The following is a 26,095-nucleotide window of genomic DNA, read 5'->3' on the forward strand; positions in this document are numbered from 1 at the left end:
CAATAAATAAAGACTGCTTCCTGTTGCTAAGGAATAGATATTATTACTTCTTTCCATTCAGTTGTTTTAACTTAATTTCTATTCACATAATTTGGGTTTGGCAACCTCGCTTTCAATGAATAAATGAATGTTAAATCAAACATCACACATAAAAGATCTACTTATTATATAGAGAGATATAACAGCTCTTTTTCTTTTCAGATTCTTTTTTTTAAAAAAAAGGTATAAATGGAGGATGTGTGAGGAAAAAAAAAGCGCAGTGACAAGTGAAACAAGGCAACAGAAAAAGAAAATATTTTCAGGGGTTGCGAGCACGGTGCAGTCAGAGGCACAGAGTCAGTGGATTTAGCTGTGACGTCTGAAATCATAAGATGCTCATACATCACCAGACAGCTGAACTTCTCCCAAGGACAACGAGGAAACAGCGCTGAATAAGATCACAGGCCTGTTTGCAGTCTCAGGATACCTGACCCCCCCTCTCCCCCCAGCCCCCTCCCCATTCCTGAGCTCCGAGGGCCCGGCGCTCAGGATGGAGTGGGTTTTTTTTTCCCCCCCAGAGAGGTAAAAGGGTCAGGATGGGGCCACCTACCTATCAGCCAGCAGATACATGGAGCTTTTATAACAAGATCACAACATGTCAAAACATATATTTATACTTTAGAAAGATTAGAGGCAAAAAAAAGTAATTCATTTTGTCAATAAAAACAGAAACTCTCATCATTTTACCCTGGGTAAACAACAAAATGTCACAACTTGATGTAATTTATCACTCAACACTAATCTCACACTATGACAAACGACTTACGGTTTCATGATGATGTCGGGTTTTTTGCGGAGCGACGTGGCACAGTTACAAATGCGGCAGAGTAATTGGAATCTGCTGAAGAATCAATAATCCCACGTTGAGTCCAACGGGTCTACATGTACAGTAGCATCAATCCATCACTGTCACATTAATTACGATACCCTGGTTTAATTACCGTGAAGAAATGAGATCTCAGTTGATCTGATCTAGCCGGCCTCCCTCTCATGCAGGTGGGATCGTTAGTCGCTTGTATTTCAGAATCTATTTCTCACAAGGCCTCCTTTTATAAAAAGGTTATGAGTTGTAGCTAATGGCTTTATTAATGCTTTATATACTTTACTTAGATACGTTAAGTCACCTGCTATTATAAATCTCAAAGAGTCATTAATTGTAATTTTTCACGGCAATTCATCAAGTCTGCAGATGTAAATGTTAATAATATTTAGACATGGCTTATATATGATCTGTAAAGGATTAGTAAGTGATTTATAAATGATTAATAAAGCCATTAGTAACAGTTTATAAACACTTTATTTTGATTATCTTAGCAGTTGCTAGTATTTGGGTACCCATCTCTAATACGGCACACTTTATTTAAAAGTTGTAACTAATGGCTTTATTAATGTTTAATAAACCATTTATTATTATCAATTTAGTAACATTTACAACTGCAAATTGAATGGTTTGATTTGATGTAAAAATGCTTCATTAATGACCTGTTAACACATATAGCTGCAAATGACCTACAAACTTTTGATGATGGCTTATTAGAAAGTAAGAACTTTTTCTTACTTTCTTTTTTTTTAGTGTAGTTTTTAAAGTTTATCCCACATTTCTCATAAAAAAAAACCTTTAATTTTTGCAATCTTGACATTAAAGAGAGGGTTTTTGAAAAAACATACTCTCTGTGGAAGAAAGCAGCATTAGTCATTAAAAAATTATAAATGCTCTGTCACCAACGCCACCATGAACTCTCAACGCTATAACTTTATCTGAGCGAGAAGAACAACTATTTCTTTGGTTTTGTGCTATGTGTCTTAAGCACATTTCCCATCAAAGACTAGGTAATGCATAAGGAATGTTTAAGTGTGGATGTCTTCTTATTTTCAGCAGTAATTCAATGGTAAAATATTGCAGACAGCCCCTTTAAACGGTCCCTCAACAGTGAATCACAGGGGGGAAAACTGTTGCTGTGCTGCTTCCTCCCTAATCTTTCCTTTGGCCACACCCCAATCAGTGATGTCACAGCAGATGTGAAAGCTCTGAGATTCAACGCTGATTCAAAAACGCCACCTGAAGCTTTACTTCAGCTAAAGTGTGGTTTTAAAAGGCTGGTCAACACCATTTTAATGAAAATCTAAAAGGGAAGATTATCACACTCCACAAGGTGCTCTAAAGTATTTTTTCCCCTCCTCTCCACTTCTTTTAATAAAACAGTTAATAAAAAAGACAACCTCATTCCTCTCTCAAGGTCATTGCATTTGCAGAAAAGACAGATGAAACGCAGAGCCGGCCACAGTGATAGTGCCATCCCTCTGAATTTGCAAATATGGATGACGGCCAGTGTTTGCGTGGCAAAAGTAAGACATGTGGGTTTAAGTGATGAATGGGTCTGCAGCTCCTGGAAGAGCAAAATAAAGCAGAACCACTTAGGTCCTGTCAAAAGCTGTGCTACAGACCCTACTGGTTGGGCAACTCATGTCTCTGTGTGTGATTTGTCTGAGAATAAATGATGTGTATTTACTCAGGAGAACACTCGTAGATATGAAGGGGGTCCTCCAGAGATCTCTCTGCACATTACACAAATTGAATTACGATGTGTTAATTTTGCTTATTACTGAGGAGTAAATTGCTTGTAGTGGGTTAACTAACCGTAAAGGTTTTCAAACATTTTCCATCTCCTCATGTTGACGCCGTTTGTTTCTCTACCTCCAGGGCGAGGGCTCCAACTTTCTGCAGCTGGGCTCCTCCATCGAGCAGCAGATCAACGGCATGTTCAAGGTGATGGAGGAGTACAACTGGGACAGCTTTGTGGTCATAACCAGCCTCTACCCGGGCTACGAAACCTACGTGGATTACATCAAGTCCTTCACAGACACCAGCTACTTCATGTGGGAGCTTCAGGATGTGCTGACCTTCGACATGTCCGCTGATGGCATGAACGACATCCGAGCACGAAGGCTGCTGCAGCAGATAGATGCCCAGGTGCTGCTGGTCTACTGCTCTCATGAAGAGGCCCAGTACCTGTTCAGCATGGCGGCCGAGGCTGGACTGGTGGGGCCGGGCTACATCTGGATTATCCCCAGCCTGGCTGTGGGGAACCCGGACATCCCCCCTCCTGACAGCTTCCCTGTGGGGCTCATTAGCATCATCACAGACCGGTGGAGGATGAGCCTGAGGAAGAGGGTGCGGGACGGGGTGGCCATCGTGGTGAAGGGCGTGCAAAGCTTTCGGAAACAGAGAGGCTTCATTCCAGAGGGCCACAGTGACTGTCACAACCCGGTCAAGCCATCATCTACCAATGACACGCTGTTCAGGTAAGCTAAGATGCAAGAAGGTGGTCTGAGAACAACTTAGTAAGGGTTTGAATTTGTAATTAGCTTAAATTGTAATTTGATGGTTTTGTATTAACGTTTAATTAGTAGTTTTTCATTTTAAGTATTGTCACATCTGAAAAATACCAAATTAGATACTGTAATTTCTCAATAGTGGCCATCATTAACCTCAGTTGCAGAGAGATCCGGCTGTTCATCTGAAAGAGGCTTACATTATACTGAAATATAGTTTTCTTTCACATATTAACTCTAAGTAACCTGACATTTCCTGCACTGATGTTTCACATTAAAGGCCTTCCAGAAGCTCAAAGGGAATAGCCCCTCCCTTTCCTGGTAGGCTTTTAATGTGAAAAAGAACAGGAAAAGTGACATCTTTAAAAAAAACAGAAAACTTTTATTTGAGAGCTTATGGTTTTGTTTCTGTGGAATGCTTCAAAGTATTTTCCTTTTACTAAATACTTGCCTTTATAAAGAAAGTTCAGTGTTTGGCGGCAGGGTCAGCCGATCCTTTGCTGTATTGATCCGTGTGTTGGTGCACACAGAAACACAAAGCATAATGCACACATGTAAAAAGGAGATGTAGTGGCACAGCTCTCATAAGTGGAAGCTCTTCCCATGAAAACCTTTTTGCAGAGGTTTGCTATTTGCTGCGCTAGTCCATGAACATGAGATGTGAACCCCATCACATATGGAGTTTATGGTATCTCATTTGTTGCATTTAGACCAGACACGAAAGATTATATGCTATTTCTGTCCACTATGTCCAGATGGGAACCAACTGTCACTAGAAGTGTGTAAGATGAGCCAAATCCAAAAAAAGAGACATCTTCAGGACTCACATTTGGTTTTTTTTGGGTTTTTTTCAAAGTGTCTTTAATACTTCGGTGTTTATTGTTGGAATCATTTTTGAAGGAATATTTTGTCACATTTCTTAATGTAGCTTTAAGGCTTTAGTGTTAATTGGTTGGAATTTTGTTAAAGGATTGCAACAGTTAGTTTGAGAGGTGTGCATAAAACATTTATTATTTTGATACAACTACTGTAACTTTTCACATGAATAACCATGTCCGTATATCTCAACCATGTCTTCTAGAAATTACATTTATATACACAACTAAACTGCAACAGCAAATATATTTATGCAGGAAACATAATGCCGGCCGAGTTACATTTCTGTCAACTAATGAGAAAATGTTGTTAATTAACGTATCTCGCAAATCACAAAAATGTTGATACAGTATTTTTTTTTTCTCACCAAAACAATCTTGCAGTATAATATCTACTCGTTCTGACTTGCCTAATGCATTATTAAACACTTTATGCGTATGTTTAAGCGCTGACAGCACTTTGTTAATTTTAGGGGAAAGATCTTGGCCTTAGAATAATAAAGAGAAAGCCTGCAGTGACATGAAGGACAAGATATCATCATGTTTATTAACATTTAACTGAAACCACGATCTTCACAAGTGCTTCTGTTGCCTAAACCTTACCAGAGATGGGATTTTGGATGCAAACCTCGACCTCCCTACAACTTAACTGTGATACATAAATGTAGTGCTTCATTCTTTCAAAAATACATTGTCTATGGATATTATCAAGGCAGCGATTATGTTTGCTAATGCAACATAATTGGGAAAAGGTTGGAAAAAGTCGTATACCTAGATGACAGAATGTGTCGTCCCTTGTTTAGGACATGCAGAAGAATGTTGTCTGAGCTTTGTCTCTGGCAGAGGTCACATAGGTAATATCAGTTCTCCTTCATTTCTGATATATCAGGAACACTAACAGATTGTGCTGACTTATATCTGTGGGATCTGGCAAAAAAAAAAAGAGGTCAACGGTTTATTCATGACTTCTCATCTGTTTGGTGTCATGGAGCACATTTTATGGTGATTGTCACTCTTCCAAACTGTGTCCTCTGCCCAGGTGCCATCTATCACCTCGTCTCCTCGCCGCCGAGCGAGTGCTTCCCCCCCTGTATCTCTTGGAGATAGCAAGGTAATTGAGTGGTAGGAGGTTGGTGACGACAGATAAGGCGTGGCTTCTCCTCTTCATTTAGAAACCAAGCCCAAAAGAGCAATCTGATGCCATCTGCACCATGGAACAAATCCTATTTTGTTTGAAAAATGTTTTAATCAGCAAGGGGAAGAGCCAGAAAAAGAAAGAAGAAGAAGAAAAAAAAAAGTGGCTCCAGCATCAGCTCTTCTTGGCTCATATAAAGCAAGAGAGACTGGGATTGTGTTGTATGTGTTGTTACATATGGTCACAAAAGGGCTGCTAATGGGACTCAAGCATCATCCGACACTTCTCTTGCATATTCAACATCGTTCTCTCCCCTCTGATGTCAGAATTAATTCTTCTTTCAGAGTCTGCGAAGCCGTAGGGGAGACAACTTTTCCTTTTGTAAACCCAGACTGTCCATAAAAAAAATTGGAAATGGTGAACATTATCTCAGGCTTTGATTCAGTGCAAACCCCTCTTTTTCAGCTTTCTAAACCCAGCGGGTGCGATTTGAGTTAGAAGCGTCTCTCTCGTCAATAATGTGACGGTTGACAAGATAGAACAAAGCACTTTCTATTAGCTTTATTGTCTGTCATCTTTTCTCGTTCCTGCCAGATCAAACATTTACATCCCCCTCGGTTCTCAGAAATATCCTCGCTTGATTGGAGATCTTTTTCTTTTTTTTTTCAGCCTTTTAATAATGAGTCAGCTCACCTGTTAATTAGATTATCACAGATTACCAGATTAAATAGGCTTTTCACACAGACCAGGCTGAAGGCGATCCTCCTACCAGCAGGCTTTCATCACCTCTGCTGGAGTGACGGGCGAGGTGAGAGAGCGGCGCCACAGGTCTAATATAACAGAGGATGTAAGTGATGAAACAGTGGAATCAAAGGAGGCAGATGACTGTTTTCTACATGGTGCAGCAGCTGTCATGTCACCTTGTCTCTCCATTTTTTACAAACCGATGAAAGCAACTATGTTTTCCGATCAGTTTTGACTGGTTTCATGATCCCAAGAACAGCATATAGGCTGACAACAGCAATACGCTACATGTGCAGTATATATGCAGTATGTATGAAAAATAAATAGGCATTTAATAAAAACAAAAACCTTTTTAGTTTCTTAGAATTATGACTTAAAGCTGCGCCAATCAATATCTTCTATGTGTATGTGAAGGGTGGCGCTATTAAGGCACCGGTATACTCCATCAGAACTGTTTGTCAGGTGTTGTTGTGGATATTTTGAGCGATGGTCAGCGGTGGAGAAAGGCACACACGAGACTTTTGATGTCTTAATGCTGAAAATGTTTATTGAAAGCACTCGGCCAAGTGGAGAACCAAAAACAGTAAACACCAGAGTGTTCTGCTCCGATGCTGTCTCTTTCCGTTCTGCCCTCTGAAGGTCCGAGTCCTCGTCTTTATCAGACTACAATATGAAAAATTAGTCTGATTGGTTCACTAGTTTCTAAACAAGGGACTGCACTTAACCGTGACAGTTTAAGTCACGTTGCGTGTAATTTCAGCAGTTTTGGTTTGAGCGTCTGACTGTGTCGTCCACCCATCGGTGTTGTTTAGGGAAGCTTCCTCTGACCTTGGTAACCATGGAAATGCTGATATACCCTCTATCAGAGAGGTTTCCGCCTTCCCCAAAACCTCACAGACAGCTGAAGTCTCAAGGAGAAGATATCTTAATCTCTGATTTAAGAATTACAGTGTGACCTCAAAGCCAAGCTTGACCCAATGTAACCCAATTTGTAACCTCTAAAGATGTAAAATTCCATAACAACTTTGAAACACCCCTCCCACCACACCTTTCTGACATGGGATTTGGGATGTGGGACTATTCCTGTAATATTCTGAAGCCAACGATCACACTGACTTCACACAGCAGTTGTTCAGAGGTGAGAAAGTAAGCAGGGTCTGAACTCTCTCTCTATTCCTGTCCTTCCAACATGGTTGGACAACACGTCGTATTAACCAGCATTTTCTAGCATAAGCCGACCCTTAACGATGAGCCCATAGACATTTATCTCCTGACTCTGCAGTTCCCCTCAGCTCTACGGAGCCATTTGTATTTCTTTATTGGTTTTATGACCCATAACTTTATTGTTTTGGTTCTGTCTCATCACCATGTTGGAACCACGTTCATATTGCACAAGCCTGCGCCTCATGATTTACACCCAATGCCAACATTCCTAGTTAATTAAAGATATTGTGTGCCCTTCATGTAAGCATATAGCACATATAACTTTCATGAGGGAAACACACACAGGTTCACATCCAGTCTTAATCTAACAATAAAAGCTTGCTTGCTTTTTTTAAAATCTATAATCGATCCCTAACTGTAACCAAGAGTTTTAGTTGCCTCCCCCTAACCGTGCCTTAACCATATGTTATTTGCCATAACCACAATAAATAGTTTGAACTAAGTAAAATTATATAACAGTTGTGACTGTGCTTCTCATAAGGTGTTTACAACTAGTTGTATAGTATGTAAAATTTAAAAACTTTTTCAGTAAAAGTAAATACAAAGTTGTAACTATGAAAATAAATCTAAAGAGATAAAAAGTCGTAATTCTGACTCACTGAGTCACAGCTAGGAGACATTATGTAATAATTGTGAGATTCTAAGACATAATTACAATTTTAATGAGAAATTATATTTTTTATAATATCATATTTTTTATTTGGACTTCTGTAAATGCATTTTATCTAATATACAGTACATACAGCAGCTTGATTATTGAAAAAAGTTAATGGTGTGTTTTTGTTGTTTGAGTCTCTGATCATCTTTCTCTTTGGGTTTTCTTGTATTTTTCCTTTTTGCAGGCACATGTTGAATGTCACTTGGGAACACAACGACTTCTCCTTCAACAGTAACGGTTACCTGGTGAATCCCGCCATGATTATTATCACCCTGGACAGAGAAAGACAATGGGACAAGGTAAGCTTTTCATAAGACTTAATGCTTAAACTACATCCATTTCTGTGTGATCACTACCGAACGCACAAAATCACATTTTAACTCATACAATTAAAAATCAGAAGAGCTGCTCTACAATTACACTGCGTCTTTCACCGCATGCTAAAAGCAGAGTGATTTCATACATCACTGGTCTCTTTGTAAAGACTAGTTAGAGGAGTCGGAGCTCCACTGACACCAGTGAACCACTTAATGAAGGATCATCTCCTAATTATATACACACACACACACACACACATCTCTCCGTCATTTACGCCTACCCTTCATCTCTCCAAAAGATATTAAAAGAAAACACACACGTACACACACTTTTGTCAGGTAACTTTACTGCCTCATTGCCTCTGCAGCCTCATTGACTTGACTGGAGATTGAAACATTAATTTAACCACTGGGGGCGGATGTGATGTGGACACCAGAGTGGAGGGAGTTCACTTCCTCCACCAGTTGAATAGAAGGTTAAACATCACACTCAAAGCAAACAGCCGCAGGCGTTTCAAAGCTAATTATGCTACATTGATGTATTCGGGTGCTACTTCCTATTAATGTCCAATATGTTATCAAGGATCTCAGCTAATGGGAAGCTGTGATGGTAAAAGGGGCTTCAACTATTTAAATATGAAGGCAGAAAAGGCCATGCTGTGTATGAATCAATACAGCAGCTATGGGTCAATCATAAAGATATTTGTTAAAACGGAAATTACTTTCCATTTCTGGTGTATTTAATGCAGTCAATGTTATGTAATGATAATTAGTAATATACAAAGACCCGTGGGTAAAAATGTTAATTTGTGTTGCATCAGGCGTTTTTGATTAAAATCCTATGAAAAGAAGTTATACAACAGGACGTGATGTGATTTATATGTCCAGCTTGTTTGGAGTCAGTAAGGAGAAGAGATGCTGTCTTCACAAGAAAAATGACACCATCTGTCATTTGATCAAAAGCTTAAACCGGCTTACGTTTTGCCGAGAAGCAACCTCTTGGTTGTAAAAAAAAAATAACAATCTTGTAGAAGCAAAGGCTGAGGTAAAGTGATGTTGTTATACTGCAGCAAAAACTTCTTAGGAAGGAAGTCGGGTGGATGGTTGGGCACAAAAAGTGTCTCTCTTTGACACTGAAGATCAATGCAACCCGTCTATACCAACAGCCAACATTTGTCTCTTTATGATGTCAATCGTTCCTTTCCATTTACCTTAACCGAGTAGTTTTCATTGCGAACTAAAGCTTTTCTCCCTCATTGCGTTTTAGTTTTCTTCCTTTTTGTGTTCCTGATGAGCTGTTTCTTATGTGATGACAGACAAAAGGAGTCTTTAACCTTTTCTCAGACCTCCTGTCCTGAACGTTCATGTTGAAGGGCATCGTTCTCCCCCTGCAACACTCCTAGTAGATTAGGGAGGTTTTTAACCAATCTTCATATCATCATCATCGTCCTCTGAGCTATCAAAGACAAACAGGAAAATTGGCTCTGGAAACCTCCCAGAAGTGTAACGCCGTCTCCTCCAATTTTATAGAATTAGCACAAACTCTAGAGGACTGAAATTAAATTGAATGCAGTCACAGTAACATGAATTGGATACGACACTGTCCCACGACAAGGCTTACTTATTTAGGCAAAACATTTGGGTTTGAGATAATGTAAGGCTTTGGTCATGCTCAATCAAATAACACATTACTGACATTTGAAGACTTCTTGGCATGAGTTGGGACATAAGACTTGTAATTAAATGTGTTCTCTCATTCAACTCTGACTCTAACACAGCTTTCCACCACACTGACCTTTATATAAACCCTTTTGTGGGAGGAAAACATATTTCTCGCACAACATTGTGCCCATTTCACCACATTTTGGCTCAGATGTCTGAAGCGATACCTCTGGTGTGCTTAACTTGCCTCTGGCTTCTTTTCTCTGAGAGCTGAAAATCAATTCCACCTTTTGATTGCCTCTCTGCCAGCCTTCTTCTTATACATGTTCCAGGGCAGCCGGTCTATTACGTTCATGCATCACGTATGTATAACCAGCCTCAGCCCGACACTGTATATAAATGGATACCTTTCATTACACACCTCACCTTTTATTCATTAAACTTAAATCACATCAATACCGATAAACGCAGTCGCTGTAATTTACAACTTCCCTAGAGTCATTGTTCAGCTGCTTCTCCGACTTCTTCCCGAATCTAAAAGTCAAGGTAACGTAGGGAAGATGGACAAACAGCATGACAACAGAGAGCGGCGACAGAGAGAAGAAGCCCTAGAGGAGGACAGGAAGTGTTCCTGTCACTGCTGTTATCTTGCAGGATGATATACGGGACTGAAAAGCTGCTATTCTCTAGCTATATATCTGTGATGCACATAAACCCTGAAATTACAGTCTTGCCAGCTGAAAAAGGGTTTGTAAACTTGAGGAAAAAAATCTAACTGAAGTATTTTCCCAATGGATTTCCTGTAATATATGCCACTAGAGTGACAGCTACTGTATAATCTTCTTTTTATTAACAGGATTGTTGAATATACACCTCAGAGCAGCATTTGAATCAGCTCTAAAATAATGTATTTCCTCTTCCTGTCAATTAGAGATCACTGACGCCACTTTTTATGTGCTACATAAAGCAAAACAAGAGGTTTTTGAAGTGTTTTCCGAGACGAATGAACAAAGAAGATCTCCGCCTGAGCAACCGCGGGGACACGATGTTTTTCATCTCAGTGTATTTTGTTGGAATTTGAAATTCTGATTGACTTGACTAAATGCCCATGAGTAGAGTGATAGGTAAACAGCAGAACTGATCAATATGGCTGGCAGGAGATTGGAATAACTAAAACATCCACAGAGACAATCGAGATACCCCCCCTATCCACCCACTCCTCTTTCAGTGTTTTCATTTCATTGTGACAAGCTGTACCGACTTGTGTGATCAGACAGGATTGCCCCGCTTCCTGCATAAACACCAGAGATTATGTGGGAGGAAAAACATTTTGTCCAGACTGACACTTTTTTTTTTTTTTTTTTTTAGCTCCACAGGAAGTTAATGACATTTGCAGCAGCACAATTTGTGAACTAAACAGACTATCATTTAAATGTTAGTCAGCTCACGTTTGCACCAACTACCTCGCTATCACAAGTGAATTGTGAGTGGAATTGATCCATCTACAGAAAAGAGGATGAAGAGAAGGCAACAGCTCTTCTCATCTCTCTATACTTCCCCTGTAGCTGTGACACATCCATCCCCACGTGGTAAACTGTGCACATTAAAGGCGGCAACTTCCTGTCGAGCATATAGATTATTTTATTGCATTGACTGAGTAGATACATGGTTATTGATTTATAAAAAAGGAATCTACAGATCATATTTAGAGAGATTTATTGTATCTCCACTAATATAAAAGGCAGAGACTATACATTGTAAAATCACTTTTTTATACAATGCAGTTTTCTGCCCCATTTGAGTTTATGTATGAATTATGAATGGAATTAATGATAAGTACAAGGACACTCCAGTCTACCTTTTGTGGTCTGGGCCCCTAGTTTAATCTATAATATTTTAGACAATAGTGTGCATCCAACTTTGCAGCAACACTTACCATTTCCTGTTTCAACATGACAATACCCCCCGTGCACTACTTTCCCACTCTGGTGTGGAAAAACTTGACTAGCCTTTGCAGAGCTCTGACCTCAACTCCATCCAACACCTTTAGGATGAAGAAGAATGCTGACAGCAAGGCAGGCCGGCTGTTTTACAACTGAAGTACATGAAGGTCAAGGTTGAATTTATTGTTGTTCTCCTCATATAAAATACTCACCACACAGGGGAATGATATTGCACTTTTTCGGAGGTATAGTATACACAATAAGAACAGAAAACTAGTAAAAAGACACGAGCTCAGGTTGCAGGGAATAAAGCTTCTTCACATGTTATCAATCCATCTATAATTTTGTCATCCTGTTTTTCCGTGTTGTATTTCTGTTATTTTGTTATCTTGGTCTATTGAATGTCAGTCCGTCCTGGGAGATGAATCCCTCTTCTGTTGCTCTACCTGAAGTTTCTTCCACTTTTTCCACGTTAAAAGTTTTTCCTAATCTGAATCGAGGGTCTAAGGATAGAGGATGTTGTATTGCTGTACAACAAATGAGGCAAATTTATGATTTGTGATATCGGGCTATACAAATAAAGTTGACACATCTAAGGATGTGCCTAATAATCGACTTCCTTGTGACTTCAAACACAACCTTCATTATCCCTGTTGTGTGGTCTTCGACTTTGTGCACTAAAGCTGGAATAATGCTTTAAATATGCACTCTATGAGGTAGTAAATAACCTTAAACCTAAGACTGAAAGTAAAACTAAAAACTGAAACATTCTAACTAAGATGCAAGTAGGAGAACCAATCACACACACAATTAAACACATCAAAAAAAAGCAGCACCGGAGTTGAAAAGTGACTCTGATGTGTCTGAGATTGGAAAATGTAACAAATATGTAATGACACACATGCAAACAACACCTCCTCATATACTTTTTTGTTTATTGACACAGTAAAAATGAATAATTAAAAATATTACATAGTTGATGATTCAATTACTTTTGTTAATCATTGCCTTGTAAATAGAAATACTTTATAAAATAAGGGGAGGAAGAAGAAGTGCTTTATTGATTCCTGTGGGGAAACTGATCCTCTGCATTTGACCCATCCTATACACACACACACACTAGGAGCAGTGGCAGGGACCAGTTCTTTTGCCAGTGTCTTGGTCTGGGGCACTGACAGGAGGATATTAACCCTAACATACATGCCTTTGATGGTGAGAGGAAGCCGGCGCATCTGGTGGAAACCCATGCAAACACAAGGAGAGCATGCAAACTCCACACAGGAAGGACCTGGGACAGCAGGGATTTGAACCTGGGCAACAATGCAAACCACTGAACCACCGTGCTGCCCAATTTATCTTACTAATATAATTTCAGCACTTCTTCCAGGGTCTGGCAGCAGTCGATGTAATAAAGCAATTCTCATTACACTACATTAATCAAAACATCAAAACTGTGGAGTGTTTCGTTAATAAAAGCACATCTGCATAATCACCTTATGTACGTTGAAACAGGCAGTTTGAAATAGTGGTGAAGTAGCTGCAGTTATTATCTTTGACCCTTGCAAAGATCATGTTTCCTGAGCAAAATGTCAGAACCAACTCTTCTTCTAATTACCGTGTCTGGCGAATGCTTACGAATGTAAATCATCTGTTTGTAATTGGTTTGCTGAATTATGGCGATCAAAGCAGCATTCATTGGCCATTCAGCATAAAGTTAACCAGTGAGATGTGAGTGTTTTGGGTAATTGGGGTTCAACTGGTCCTCTTCCTTCATTTTCACAGCCTGAATCAAACAATAAAAGTCAGACGGGGGCAAATTTGTAACACTTGGTACTAAACAGGTCATGGCTCTTCAAAGTAAGTGAGCTTGAAATGTTTAATTTCAGATCTTGATTATGTATTCAGCTTGCTTGAACACTCATTTCCCCACAACATCCAATTAAAATTCGCTAGCTGGTAATATAGCAAGGGGTGGAATTGCTTTCATTGCGTTAAATGTATAATTGTACTCTCTCCATCCCCAGTGACCCAAAAATCAATTTCCTCTAAACCGTCTACGAACAAAAAACTCTCCTCGCTGCACCGGGTCCAGATGTACAAATCACAAAGATGTGCGATAACAAAGTATACAGGTAGGGAACTGGGGACAACGGTATTAAGATTGGAGGTTGTGATAAACGGTGTTACGCAGTCGTGCCCTCACCAGATTCATCAGATGTATGAAAGGCAAAAAGGCTTATTTCTCAGATATTTCTCGCCTTTATTTGTCTTTTAAAGTGGAGTTAAACAGGATTATAGTATTCTCAGCTGTTTATACGTAGCCCTTTCAAGAGGAATCATTGTAAGTGTCATACAGTTTGATAACCACCTGGAGTTTGGTGCACAGATTTTTCATCCACCCCTCCTCTCTCTCTCTCTCGACGCCTCCAGGTGGGGACCTACGAGGTAGGGATCCTGCAGATGAGATACCCCGTGTGGCCGCGGTACGGCTCCTACCTGGAACCGGTGTCGGATTACAGGCATCTGACGGTGGCCACCCTGGAGGAGCGGCCCTTTGTCATTGTGGAGGCGGTGGACCCCGTGACCGGTACATGTGTCAGCAACACTGTACCCTGCCGACGCCAGTCCAACAAGACGGAGGCGTAAGTGATGCTGCCACTCAAGAACACTCAATAGTCCCATTTCAGCATAACAACCAAGATCGGATGCAAGTACACACCAAAACCTAATGGGTCAGTTCACTAAAACTTAGGGTTTTAGTTTATCAAATCTGAATCCAGTATCTAATCCGCTTGAATCAGTCAATCCTTTCGAATCGCTTTCTGAGTCTAATTAGTTTCAGCTTTCAGCATTTGCAAGTAGTAAAGCTGTAAATAACTAAAACTCAAATTATTTATTAAATAAACTCTACAGTGTCAGCTAAATGGATACAACCAATAAGATTAGCAGTATAACAGGGTAGGAACAACAGCTTATCTTTACGAGCTATTTGCTCAAAATAATGAAGGTCCCGATTCAGAATTATTGAAGAAGACTCACCACACTGTCTCGCCTTGTTAAACTACCAAAACACATTGAGCACTTTCAGTTGTTGTGTCATGTTACAGAGTTCTGCTTCTTTTGCACAGGTTCAGACACATTCAGAGATGTCTGTGTGTCTCTTTTCTGCATGTAAAACTTGTGTAATAACATTGTATAACTGCCATTCAGAACCGCTTCCCAACAGATCTAACACTCAGGTGGTTCATATGACACATTGAGATTTCTGGGGTGTGCGTGTCGACTCCTCTGCAAACCTCTGCCACTTTACGTGTAACTCTGCAGAGGCATAATCCTCGTCTCACAGAAAGCACATTAACCAAACTAGGGTTCATTTTGACATTTTGGCAAGTTACTCACAGCATTAACATTAATTTGTTACAGCTGACATAATCTGCCATTGGCAACATTTGTCATCTAAAATGAGGAGCCTGCTAACTGAATTTTTTTTTACACTGCTAATAAAAAAAAGCATGAAGAGACTAAAGATTTAATAAGACATTGTTGTCCTTGAATCTTTAAAATCAAAAGATCAAATAAAGGAATTTTATCAACCTAGAATCTGATTCGGGTTCGAAACCAAACTCTACGTTATGCTAAACAAAACAAAAAGACAGATTTGTTCAGATCAACAAAATTTCTCAATTCTACATAAGATCCCAAAGTCATTTAAAATATTAAATATGTCAGGCTGAATTTGGGAGATATGTATATAAAGCAAAAGTCATCTAAAATATTTTATTTTGGTGCCATATTACAAACATGAAAAGGTGTGATGTTGTTAATCATGGTTTAGGACGTGTCCTCATATCATTTGCTGTTACCAAACTGTGTGTAGACGATCCAAGTGAAACCATCTTATGCAAACCCACTTTATATCACTGTACAGTCCCACATGTGCTCTCACATGTTAACATGTCCAGCTTAATTGATTTTGTATCTAACTTGAGAGTGCCATTAGGTGTGAGATTAAGAGGCTCTTCCCCTGCCATTAGCCCAGGCATGGCTTCTTATCACTCAATGAGGTGAGATACTCATTAGGCTGCTTGGCCAGAGTGTAATATCCCAGGGATCACCCTGTGACCCAATCAGGGAAATATATGTGCTGCATGGTGGGGTATCAATTAAATGGGACGATTAGGCCATGTCATCAATCCTGAACACCTAGAGACTGATATTGGTGTTCATTAGTGAGGGAGAGAGGTGCTGGCCATTATCCATTACTGACAATGGCGTTAACGAGATGAGGGGGACCGAAGATGAAGATCACGTCCCTTCAGTGTTATGGAGCACTGTAGTGCTTTATCGCTCACGCTGACCAAATCATGCTGCATGTATAAAAAGTGCATAATTCCACTTATGTCAGACAATGGAACATTTTCATGGCACTACAAAAAAAAAGAAGAAGAAAAAAAAGAAAAAAGCAGATAAAGTCAATGAGAAGTTCAATGAAGCAAATGGCATGTTGGCTCTTCTTAATGAGAAACATTGACCAATGGAGGTTGAAATGAAGAGTGAGGAGCTATACGTCAACCTGAGGATGGACTTTTGTGCATAGTGAGACCATTAATGATTAATCTGGTGATTGGTTATTTTAGTCTATAAAATATCCACAAATAGTAAAAAAAAAAGAAGATGGCCATCACAATGTCATAATTTGTTCCACCAACTGTCTGTCTGAAATTGCATAGTAATGAAAAGAATCTACAAATCGTCACATTTGAGAAGCTGAAACCAGCATTTTTTAGTTTTTCCATAATAAATGACCAAAACAATTGATAGATTATCATTTTTTTTGTTTATCATTAATTGATTTTTTAAAATGTTTGACTGATACTGTACTTTTCAAGCTGATACAATATTGATAAGATGTTTTTTTTTTTAAATGATAAGAATATATCTAGCAATATTAGTTTTTTTTACATAAACACCTACATTACCTTTTTCATGAGGATGCCAACAATGGCAACACCATTTCCAAAATATTATTATGTCCACCATATCATTGGCATTTCTGTACTTCAATTTCTTATTGGTTGACACGGACACTGGACTTGGGATACTGGCTGGCCAATTTATTACCTGGACTCAGTTTAAAACCAAACTCGAGAATTGTGTTCCCTAATCCTTGATGCAGGCAGCGTGAGGTCACCTTTCATTATATGAATCTCCTCCACACCTTAATGTTCCCCCAAAGCTCTAAACATGTCCACAACTCAGACCCACATCAGTGCTTTCTAAATGGGGGTCATTGGTCATGCAGGTTCTCCATCTCAATCCCTCAACCCCTGGGCCATACATTCGGCCAGCCCGGCAGACCATCTGTGTAGTTCGCTCATTCGTCCTCAGAGGGGCCTGACAAACAGCTATGGGTGCCGGGTACAGACTTGACTAAAGCTGCCCAAAGCAGTTAAAACAAACTCCTTTTCTCTTTGAGTCAGACTTGTTTTTCTAGCGGGATCAGAAGAGTCTTACACTCTCCTCCTCACTGGCTTTGTACTGCAGGCAGCTGGTTTTCCCTCAGAGCACACTGGCAGAGATTAATTCTGAGGTAATGCCCCTGGTGAAGGGTGGTATTGACCTGGGAAGATAATGTCATCATATATTAGCCGCGTTCAATGGGAGTTAGATCATAAGTTGATTTAATTAAAGCAGCAGCGTGCAGTAGATGAGCTCCCCGGAGTCTCGCAGCAACAGGACCACGAACACCAGAGAGCTGCACAAAGCTAGTAAGGCATGGGTGGATTCACAAGCTAGTGTTTGAAAACTGCAGGAACTTTAAATTGTGTCATGTGATCAGACAGCATACTGCATGGAGACTCACTTTAGTACTTGCATGTTGGGACAGAGAATTTGCTCACTACTGTTCAGGACAGTGATTCCCAAACCTTTTAGTTGCCTACTTGTGAGGTCTCACCACCTGATACCCAACAGGCCTACCAGCACCGGCGCAGGGTCAAGGGGATCGGGGGGCCCCTTGCTCAGAGCCAGTGAAGCCTGCTTTTAGAATTTCTTGTTGCAAAGTCAAAAAGTCCTTTTAACAAAAATTGCAAAGTGAAAATATCAAAAAGTCCTTAGTACCACTACTAATTTAGGAAGTTTATGGTTTGCAATTTGCAAATTTGGCAAATCTGTAGCATCACAGCAGGGTGAATGGAGTGAGACTTCTACTTTGCAGCCCCTAATTTGGCTCAGGCTAATAAGTTAGCATACCTGCCAACACTCCCAATTTACACAGGAGTCTCCCTATTTTTAACCCCTATCTCCCTCTGTGCTCCCGACTGGTAATTACTCCTGTTAATCTCCTGATTTCATAGTTTTTTTTTTCCTTTTCGTTATCACAACCTGTTTCTGGCAGTATACAGCGTGTGTGTGTGTGTGTGTGTGTGTACGGGTGCTCTCTGCGCAGACTGTCTTTCATCCTGTCCTCTGCTGCTGATGTGATTCACTGCCTGCAGGTACCGCTGATAGAGAGAGGAGGAACTGGTTTGTCTCAGCCAGTAACTAAATTTACAAGAATTTGCCAAATGTTAAAAAATACGTGGCAAAGTCAGTTAGGCTACATACAGACAGCTTTCATTGTGATGTGCTGTGGTTGTGTAAAATGCTGCGGGCAAAGCAGTTTAAAATATTACTTTTCTACATGTTCATGCTTGTTGAACAGGTTGTTTGATTGAAGTAAATATTGGCTTCCTACTCACAAAGGTTTTGTTGCACTTACAGTAACAAGCATATCGTCACTTTTAGTAAACCCACCTGAAAAAGCCTCCCGATTTTGGAAACATAAACGTTGGCAGGTATGAGTTAGGTGTATATTTGCATGAAAGATCACCTGGTGCAGCTGTGTAGAATACATACACAGTGAAATAACTGTCTGGCACACACACTGCATCCTGTCACTATCCATAGAGCAGCTTCAAAACATTATTCTAAAGATGTCCACACTTTGAATAAATTACCTCACACTCATGCAACAACTTAAAGCCCAGCCCTGTAACCTGGCAGGTGGTGAGACGGGGGATGTTGGGACCATTGTGTTTTCTGGCGGTCTGCTGTGGCAGCCTCGTTTTCCTCTAAAGTGTTCATTTGTTTCTGTTCGTTGTGACTCGGCTGTGCCTGCCCGCTGCCTCGTCTGCTCGACTCATTGCCTCCCAGTCCTGATGTGTAGGTGCAGAGTCCATTAGACTGAAGGTCTGGGGGGGGTTAGGGGGGCGATGTGTCATTAGTGCTCTTTGCATCAAGCCCACGGCTCACTAGTTCGCTGCCGCATCACCTCACACTGCCCGCTTTATGTGCTAAGCAGGTGTGTCCGTTTTGGTTTTTCTGAAAGCAAATAAATGTTTGATGGTGTACCAAAACCTCTCTGAGGATAAATAAAAATAGACAAAATGGACCATCAAGTTCGTCTAATATGACCCCATCCAGCTGACCTCAAGGAAATAAAGCTGCTCTCTGACACTTTTAGAGTTAGATACTACACACAAAATAGTACCTTAAAGCTATAATATGTAACTATTCCACATTAAAATGTCTAAAATCGACTAGAAATGTTATATAATTTGTTGAGTTGTGTACTTACATTATCTCAAATGTTTCCAACAGTTTTCAAACCCAGAGAAGTCAGTAATTTAATCAAGGTAACGACCCGTTTCATATGGTGACACAATTGTGTCATACCCCTCTACCAAGGAGTATACACCTACAAGATAATACATCGGCGTTGTGGTTGTCTGTCATAAATTGACTTTTATTCTGTTTTAAGCCACATTTTTACGATAAACTTTTTAGATCTTGGTTGTTTTTAACCATATCTTTTAACCGGATGAAGGATTTTAGTCATCGGACGTCTGGATCTTAAGTTATCAGAGAAACAAACTGAGCAAACTTTAGCAGCAGCTTGGCTAGCAGCCCCTCCCGGACGTCCTCTTTCCACCCAACAGTGCTGGAGAAACACTGTTTTTTTTTTTTTTTTTTTTTTTACAGGAAACTGCTTTATTCAGTATTTTACTGTTTACTGTTTTTTTTGTTTTTTTTACCCCCAACACTATATAAGAACTTGAGGCTTGGCATCGGCTGGGTGTGTAGTCTGTTGTTTGCTAGTGGCAGCATGCAGTACTTTCATTGCAAGCTTAGCATTAGCATCCTGATGTATGCTGCAGTCACAACAGTAGATATAAACTCTCTGGACAGATAGAAAGATCTACACTTAAACTATGAGATATTCTAGGTTAGCAGAGCAGTGCCTCTCGTTAATGGCGTTGTCGGTGCACCAAGCTTTGTAAATATAACTACACAGTCCCCCACGCCACTCTGATCTTACTGTTGTATCCACCTTGAGGATGTAGCAGCCTGGTAGCTCAAAGGGGCTATCGGGAAGGCTACTGTTAAGCCATGTTTCTGTAAAAACCATGAAGTTGAAGGTAGATGCTTCATCCAGACCCTTGCCTGCACTTTTCAAAGAAGCGAGTAACGATGACACCGAACTTCATTGAAAATAATTTAACATAACGATGATTGTGATGGATCACTTATTAACTACTCATTTAAGTTACATTTTTACTGAAATAAGTCATTATTTACCCACAAAATAGGTGCCGCATTAATAATTACTTTATTTTTGAAATATCATCTATGTTGCTTGTCTTACACGTACAAACAAGGTCTATTTTAAATTGTATATTTTTTTAAGGGAATGTGGCATGAGTGTTGTTGCGTTCAGAGGCTCAGATTGTTCAGTTGGGGGTGCAGTTTCAGCATCTTCAGCGAATGTGCCCCGAGCATTTAAGAGCTCAAAATACTGATTGTTTTTCCATGATTTTGAGACCTAATTTTATGTACTTGGCGATTTTTTTAATCAGTCCAATTAGGCTGGGTGGTTAATAACACATTTTTCTGTGGTGTGAAAAACTCAGAACACATTTATTATTGCTCTGCACAGACTTTCATATGTAAAGGTAACAGATTAAATTAATTAACAGGTACAAATTAAGTGGTTCAGTTCATTATAGTGAATGAAAAAAACAATTTTAAAAAATGACATCAGACTCTGTAGGGTAAAATATTCTGTCTACAGTTTTTGTGAATAATTGTTTGATCTGTAAAACATGAATGAACGTCTCCAAATTTCTTGATTTGTCCGAAAAATTTAATGATGTAAAAGAAAGAAAAGCAGAAAATGCTCACATTAATGCTCACAATAGCAACATGATTGCCCATTAACTTTTTATCAATTGACTGACTAAATTAATCGACCATTCCTTTCAGTGCTATTGTATGCATTCCCTGAAAAAGCAGCGTTCACAATCCTGCTTATACACGTTCATAGTACACACACACACACACACAGAGAGAGAGAGAGAGAGAGAGAGAGAGAGAGAGGGGAAGTAATCCAGACTTTGTGGACACCTTTCCCCCTAAATCATCTCTGAGCACCGGATGTTTTACAAGGCACTAGACTCTCTGTGTTTTCTCTCTTCTTCCTGACTCACATCACCGCAGTCATCCTGTTAGCGTGAAACCGAAGGACATTTTCATCCCCACGTTCCTGGTAATCCCGCTGATAAGTAAAGGGAATTGATTTCAACCCTTACGTCAGCCACTTTTACTTGGTATGCAGAGCCTGAAACTGTCCGTTCAAGCTTCTGTTGCGTGCTCTGTCTGAAGATCAGTACTGTATGTAAGCAGGCACGCCGGGTCTTTTTTTTTTTTGTCGGGGTCACTTGGCATGCGGTAGGTATTACACAAGCGTATGTCCTCATTAAAAAGCTTTAGCATTCTGTAGTCAACATCACATCCAAGTCTGGGTCAAACTGTTTGGTCTTTGGAAGAGAGGGAGAGAGGGAGGGGAAGGTGTAAGTGTTAATCTAAAAAGGAAACAGTTACAAGGTGCAATGTGCAGCATTTTAACAGCAATACAGCATCATAAGATTTGCAACAATTGCTGAGGAAACTGGCCACCTGCCAGCTTCCACACTGTGTTTTATGTGCTGTTCTACAAGTATGGATTTGGAAATTGTGCTTGTATGCTGTATGGAACAAAATATAGTTATAGTTATAATCTGAATGTTTATCCATATCAATAAAGTGAGTAAGCTGAAGGGGTTTATGGGGAGTGTGGTCTTAATTTTACAACAACTAACTACCATTAGGGTTAGGGCTAGGGTTAGGGTTAACCTGCAGAATTAGCTGCCAATCACATTTAACTGGCTTTGTTTACAGTAATTATACCAATGTTTCTTCATTAAAGGTCAACATGTAATTTACTGGTGAGGTTCAATGTTATAATTTTATTTACAGATTTTCACTTTAAACACCCCGATTTTGTAGAAGGAGTAGATTTGATTATAACTCAAACAATTAGTAGATGAACAAAACAATTGATTGGTAATTATTTAACGAGACATTTTTAAGCACAAAGTCAGTTGATTTGCTGCTTTTCTCTTTCTGTATCATTGGAAACATAATATCTTTGGGCGTTTGACTTTTGGTCGTACAAAACAAAACCAACATTTGATGACGTCACCTTGGGTTCTTGAAAATTGTGATGAACTTTTCACAGTTTTACGATGTTTTATAGACCAAACAATCAATTGTTTTATCTGGAAATCATTCTGCAGATTAATCGTCAGTGGATATAATGGTTATTTGCAGCCCTGATATACAGTATATCATGATATGGTAGGTTTATTTGAGTCTAATTTAATTTGGTAATGACATATTGATGTTTTTTTACAACTCATTTACTCCTGTTCAGGTAACATTTTGAAGACTGGTGGCGATGGATTAGTTGCCATTATCCAGTCCAAATAATCCAGCAATGAGTTTGACTCCTGTCTGCCATTGTTTGTTTGTGATTAATTTATGTCGGATTTGTTTTGGTCCGCCCAGCTGTCAGTCCATCTGTTGGGGCCGTGACATAATGCGCAAGCCTGTGGAGTCGCTGCAACTCTCCCTCCTGCATCCTTCATATCCTGACGTCAGAGCCTCAGTGTGGAGGAGAATGCAGGTCCACCAGCTCCATCGCTCACTTTACATTTACCTCTCAGTCTCATTGACCAGCTGTATATGAGGTGTCATTAGACCTGAACACTAGGCAGTGGTGGAGGAAGCACTGAGATTTTTTAACGTAAAAGCAGCAAGACCACAATGAAAAAATACTCCATCACAAATATTAGCAGCAAAATGTACTTAAAGTATCAAAAGTAAAAGCACTCATAATAATTTTATTTATCAGTTATTGGAATATTTTTACTGATTCCTTAACATGTAAGATGCTTTTTAATTTTAATTTTAATTTCTATTTACAGCTGGGTTTTTTAATTAATCAGAATGCATGTTTTTTTATAAAATGATCATGTTTTACATCTAAAATGTTGATCTAAAAAGTAACTTCTAACCAAGCTGTGAAATAAATGTAGTGGAGTAAAAAGTACATTATTTCCCTCTGACGTGTAGTGAAGTAGAAGTATTAAGTACCTGAAAATTTAACTTAGTAATTTGCAAGCTTGTTCTCAGGGTGCTGTTGTGGTGGTTTGATGTCATTTTAAAGGATTATTTTACACAAGGTGAGCAGAAAAATAGAAACAATTGCAAATGCAATCCAACATAGCAACCCTGCAAAAAAAAACCTTGTAACAATACATTATGTAATAACACCGCATTATGTAATAATACGACAAAATGTAATAAATTTTCACTTCATTATGTAATAACACCTGCATTTTGTAATACACAGCTTGAACGCAATATGTAATAAGTTTCCCTGCATTTTGTAATAAATTATTACATATTGCATTGGTTACTACAAAATGTGGGGGTAGGAGTGGGCTGCTAGTAGCGACCAGTGCCAGGGCTAAACTTTGGTGAAGCAACCTTTAGTCACTATGCTGTGCATCTCTGAAACAGACCACCTATCAATCTTAAAAGTACCATAATCCTCGAAACTTTTGAATCAGGACTCAAAACCACACTGTTCATGGATGCTTTTAGTTGAGTTATTTGAGTTCTTTAAAAAAAAAGTTAAACTTATTTCAAATCTTGTTTTTATCCACACCAGTATTAATTTATTTATTGTTCTTATGAATCTTTTAGTCTTTGTAAAGCACCTTTGAATTGCCAATGTGTATGAAAAATGTGTTTTAAATAAAGTTGCATTGACTTGGAAGAGGGAGAATAAGTTGTAGTGTCTATCACTGGCCACTCGTTGAAAGGCAACATGTTGAAAGATATGACACTAAGTGTGAATAAAATGTTATTTAAAGATAAAAGATAAAAACTAACCCTTTTATGCTGGTCAGAAATGACAACACTAGTTAACCTAGCAAATGATTTTGGTCTGTTTAACATCATATGAATGTATTCATGGTAGTACAGTAGTTAACAGATTATGCTAATTTCCATATTTATTGACTCATATATGAAGAAACTATGTTGCTTTCTAAGTTTGAGCATTTTAGAGAAAATTAGTGATAGCTAAGCTAAGCAGGCCTGTTAGAAAAAATTACAAAGGCTACATTTTATTAAACAATGTGATAATGAGGGAAATTAATAATTATACAATCAACATTCTTGATACTGTCTGTTATACCCCTCCACTTTGTTTACAGCACATTGGCTAGTTAAATGACCAATTAATTCACAAAACAGAAAACATTAAGTGAATAGAACACATTTCCACAATGGTAATATCTAAGTTACCACATATAAGAACTTATTAAAAACAAGAATCACCATGCAGTACTGGCAAATATTTAATGGAATTTGTGATATGTGTTCGCCAGATCTGCAATTAACCACTATTGTGACCTGTACCCTTTGGGACTTGAGGCTGAGGAGGAATAGAGATCAGGTGCAAGGAAGCTAAATAAGCGACTAAATGAGCAATACTCTGGAATTAGTGAAAGAAAGGTTCAAAGAATCCTGGACAGCTCCAAACACTACCGACTCCACAAGGCTAGATTTGGAAATAAACCCCTTTCCAAGGCCCATTAGAGCCAAAGAAGTAAAGTACCAGCATCAGATTGACTTTCGGAAATGGAAGATTAGACTTGGCCATTTCATATACTGTTAAATATGTAATACAAATCTACAGCGAATTTTTATCATAAATATGTGATACAAACTCACTGATGTCTTTAGTCGATACACGTGGCTGAGACCATTAAAAGGTAGAGATAGCTCAGAGATTGCAAAACATCTTGATGATATCTATTCTGAACATGGCCCACTTCAAGTTTTGCAGCATGATCAAGAAAGAGAATATAAAGGAGCAGTGCAAAGGCTGATGGAATGAATGCAAATCAGAATACAGGTAGAGAGGACCCACAGAGTGCTAAGGAAAAAGATCATGTATGATCTTGTGAGTTTTCAGCAGAGAGGGGTTAACTGGGTTAAGCGTTTGCCAGTTTATTCCAGAGTGCTAAATAAGAACCCCAAGGAAGTTTTAAACTGGATATCTCCATTTGAAGTATAGTATGGGATGAAAAGTAATAGAGTAATATGTCCCATCCAATGTCAGTAAAGGATCTGTGCACAATCCACTAACTAATTAACCCTCCCTGAAACAGCGACTTAAGTTTGAAGAGAAACGAAGCAGACTGAGAAAAATGGCACAGAAAGCCACTGAGCACTAGTAAGCGGATGATCCGGCACACATCCAAACAAAATCCACCATCTGTGTATCATAATAATGATGCTGTTTTGGTTGGGGTGAAAAATGGTCCCCATCAAGTTTCAACAAGGTAGTCTCAAACCCAAAAGCACAATAAAATGTTTTTATCTTATTTTACTGGTTAAGTGGAATCAATTAGAGTGTCTGTTACCCCCAGTGCTCCATCACCCGCAACAAGATAGTTTGAACCAGTTTTATCCCACTACCTTGTCTGAACTTTTAGAGACAGTACCATATATGAGAGTGTCTTCCAGCCCTCTTGATGTAATGCCAACAAAGTTTTTACTAAAAGTAAAGGAATCTGTCGGACCCTGTTTGCTTCTATTTTAACAGTTCCTTGTCTAACGGTGGTGTCCCTGATTATTTTAACCATTTCATGCATGAATTATGAAATCAAAGAGTAATAACTTTTTATTGTTTTTTTTTGTTTACTCTTAAACAAGTGAAAAATCATGGC

General features: G+C 39.1%; 1 protein-coding gene and 1 long non-coding RNA gene across 4 annotated transcripts in view; one reads left to right on the plus strand and one right to left on the minus strand.

Annotated features, from left to right (window-relative positions):
- Nucleotides 1-26,095, minus strand: part of LOC121883612 — a 129,730-nt gene that overhangs the window by 82,890 nt on the left and 20,745 nt on the right. The window contains exon 3 of one of the 3 annotated variants that reach the window (XR_006092246.1): nucleotides 8,197-8,280. The exons of the other annotated variants lie outside the window; for them this stretch is intronic. This is a non-coding gene — a long non-coding RNA (uncharacterized LOC121883612). Of the gene's footprint in view, nucleotides 1-8,196; nucleotides 8,281-26,095 lie in introns of those variants that run through there. 3 annotated transcript variants of the gene reach the window in all.
- Nucleotides 1-26,095, plus strand: part of grin2ca (glutamate receptor, ionotropic, N-methyl D-aspartate 2Ca) — a 78,525-nt gene that overhangs the window by 34,895 nt on the left and 17,535 nt on the right. Inside the window, exons 3-5 of the mRNA XM_042391963.1 lie at nucleotides 2,741-3,342; nucleotides 8,193-8,307; nucleotides 14,361-14,572. Coding sequence (XP_042247897.1) covers nucleotides 2,741-3,342; nucleotides 8,193-8,307; nucleotides 14,361-14,572 — 929 coding nt within the window. The remainder of the gene's footprint in view (nucleotides 1-2,740; nucleotides 3,343-8,192; nucleotides 8,308-14,360; nucleotides 14,573-26,095) is intronic.

This window comes from Thunnus maccoyii, chromosome 18 (assembly GCF_910596095.1).
Source record: "Thunnus maccoyii chromosome 18, fThuMac1.1, whole genome shotgun sequence".
NCBI lineage: Eukaryota > Metazoa > Chordata > Actinopteri > Scombriformes > Scombridae > Thunnus > Thunnus maccoyii.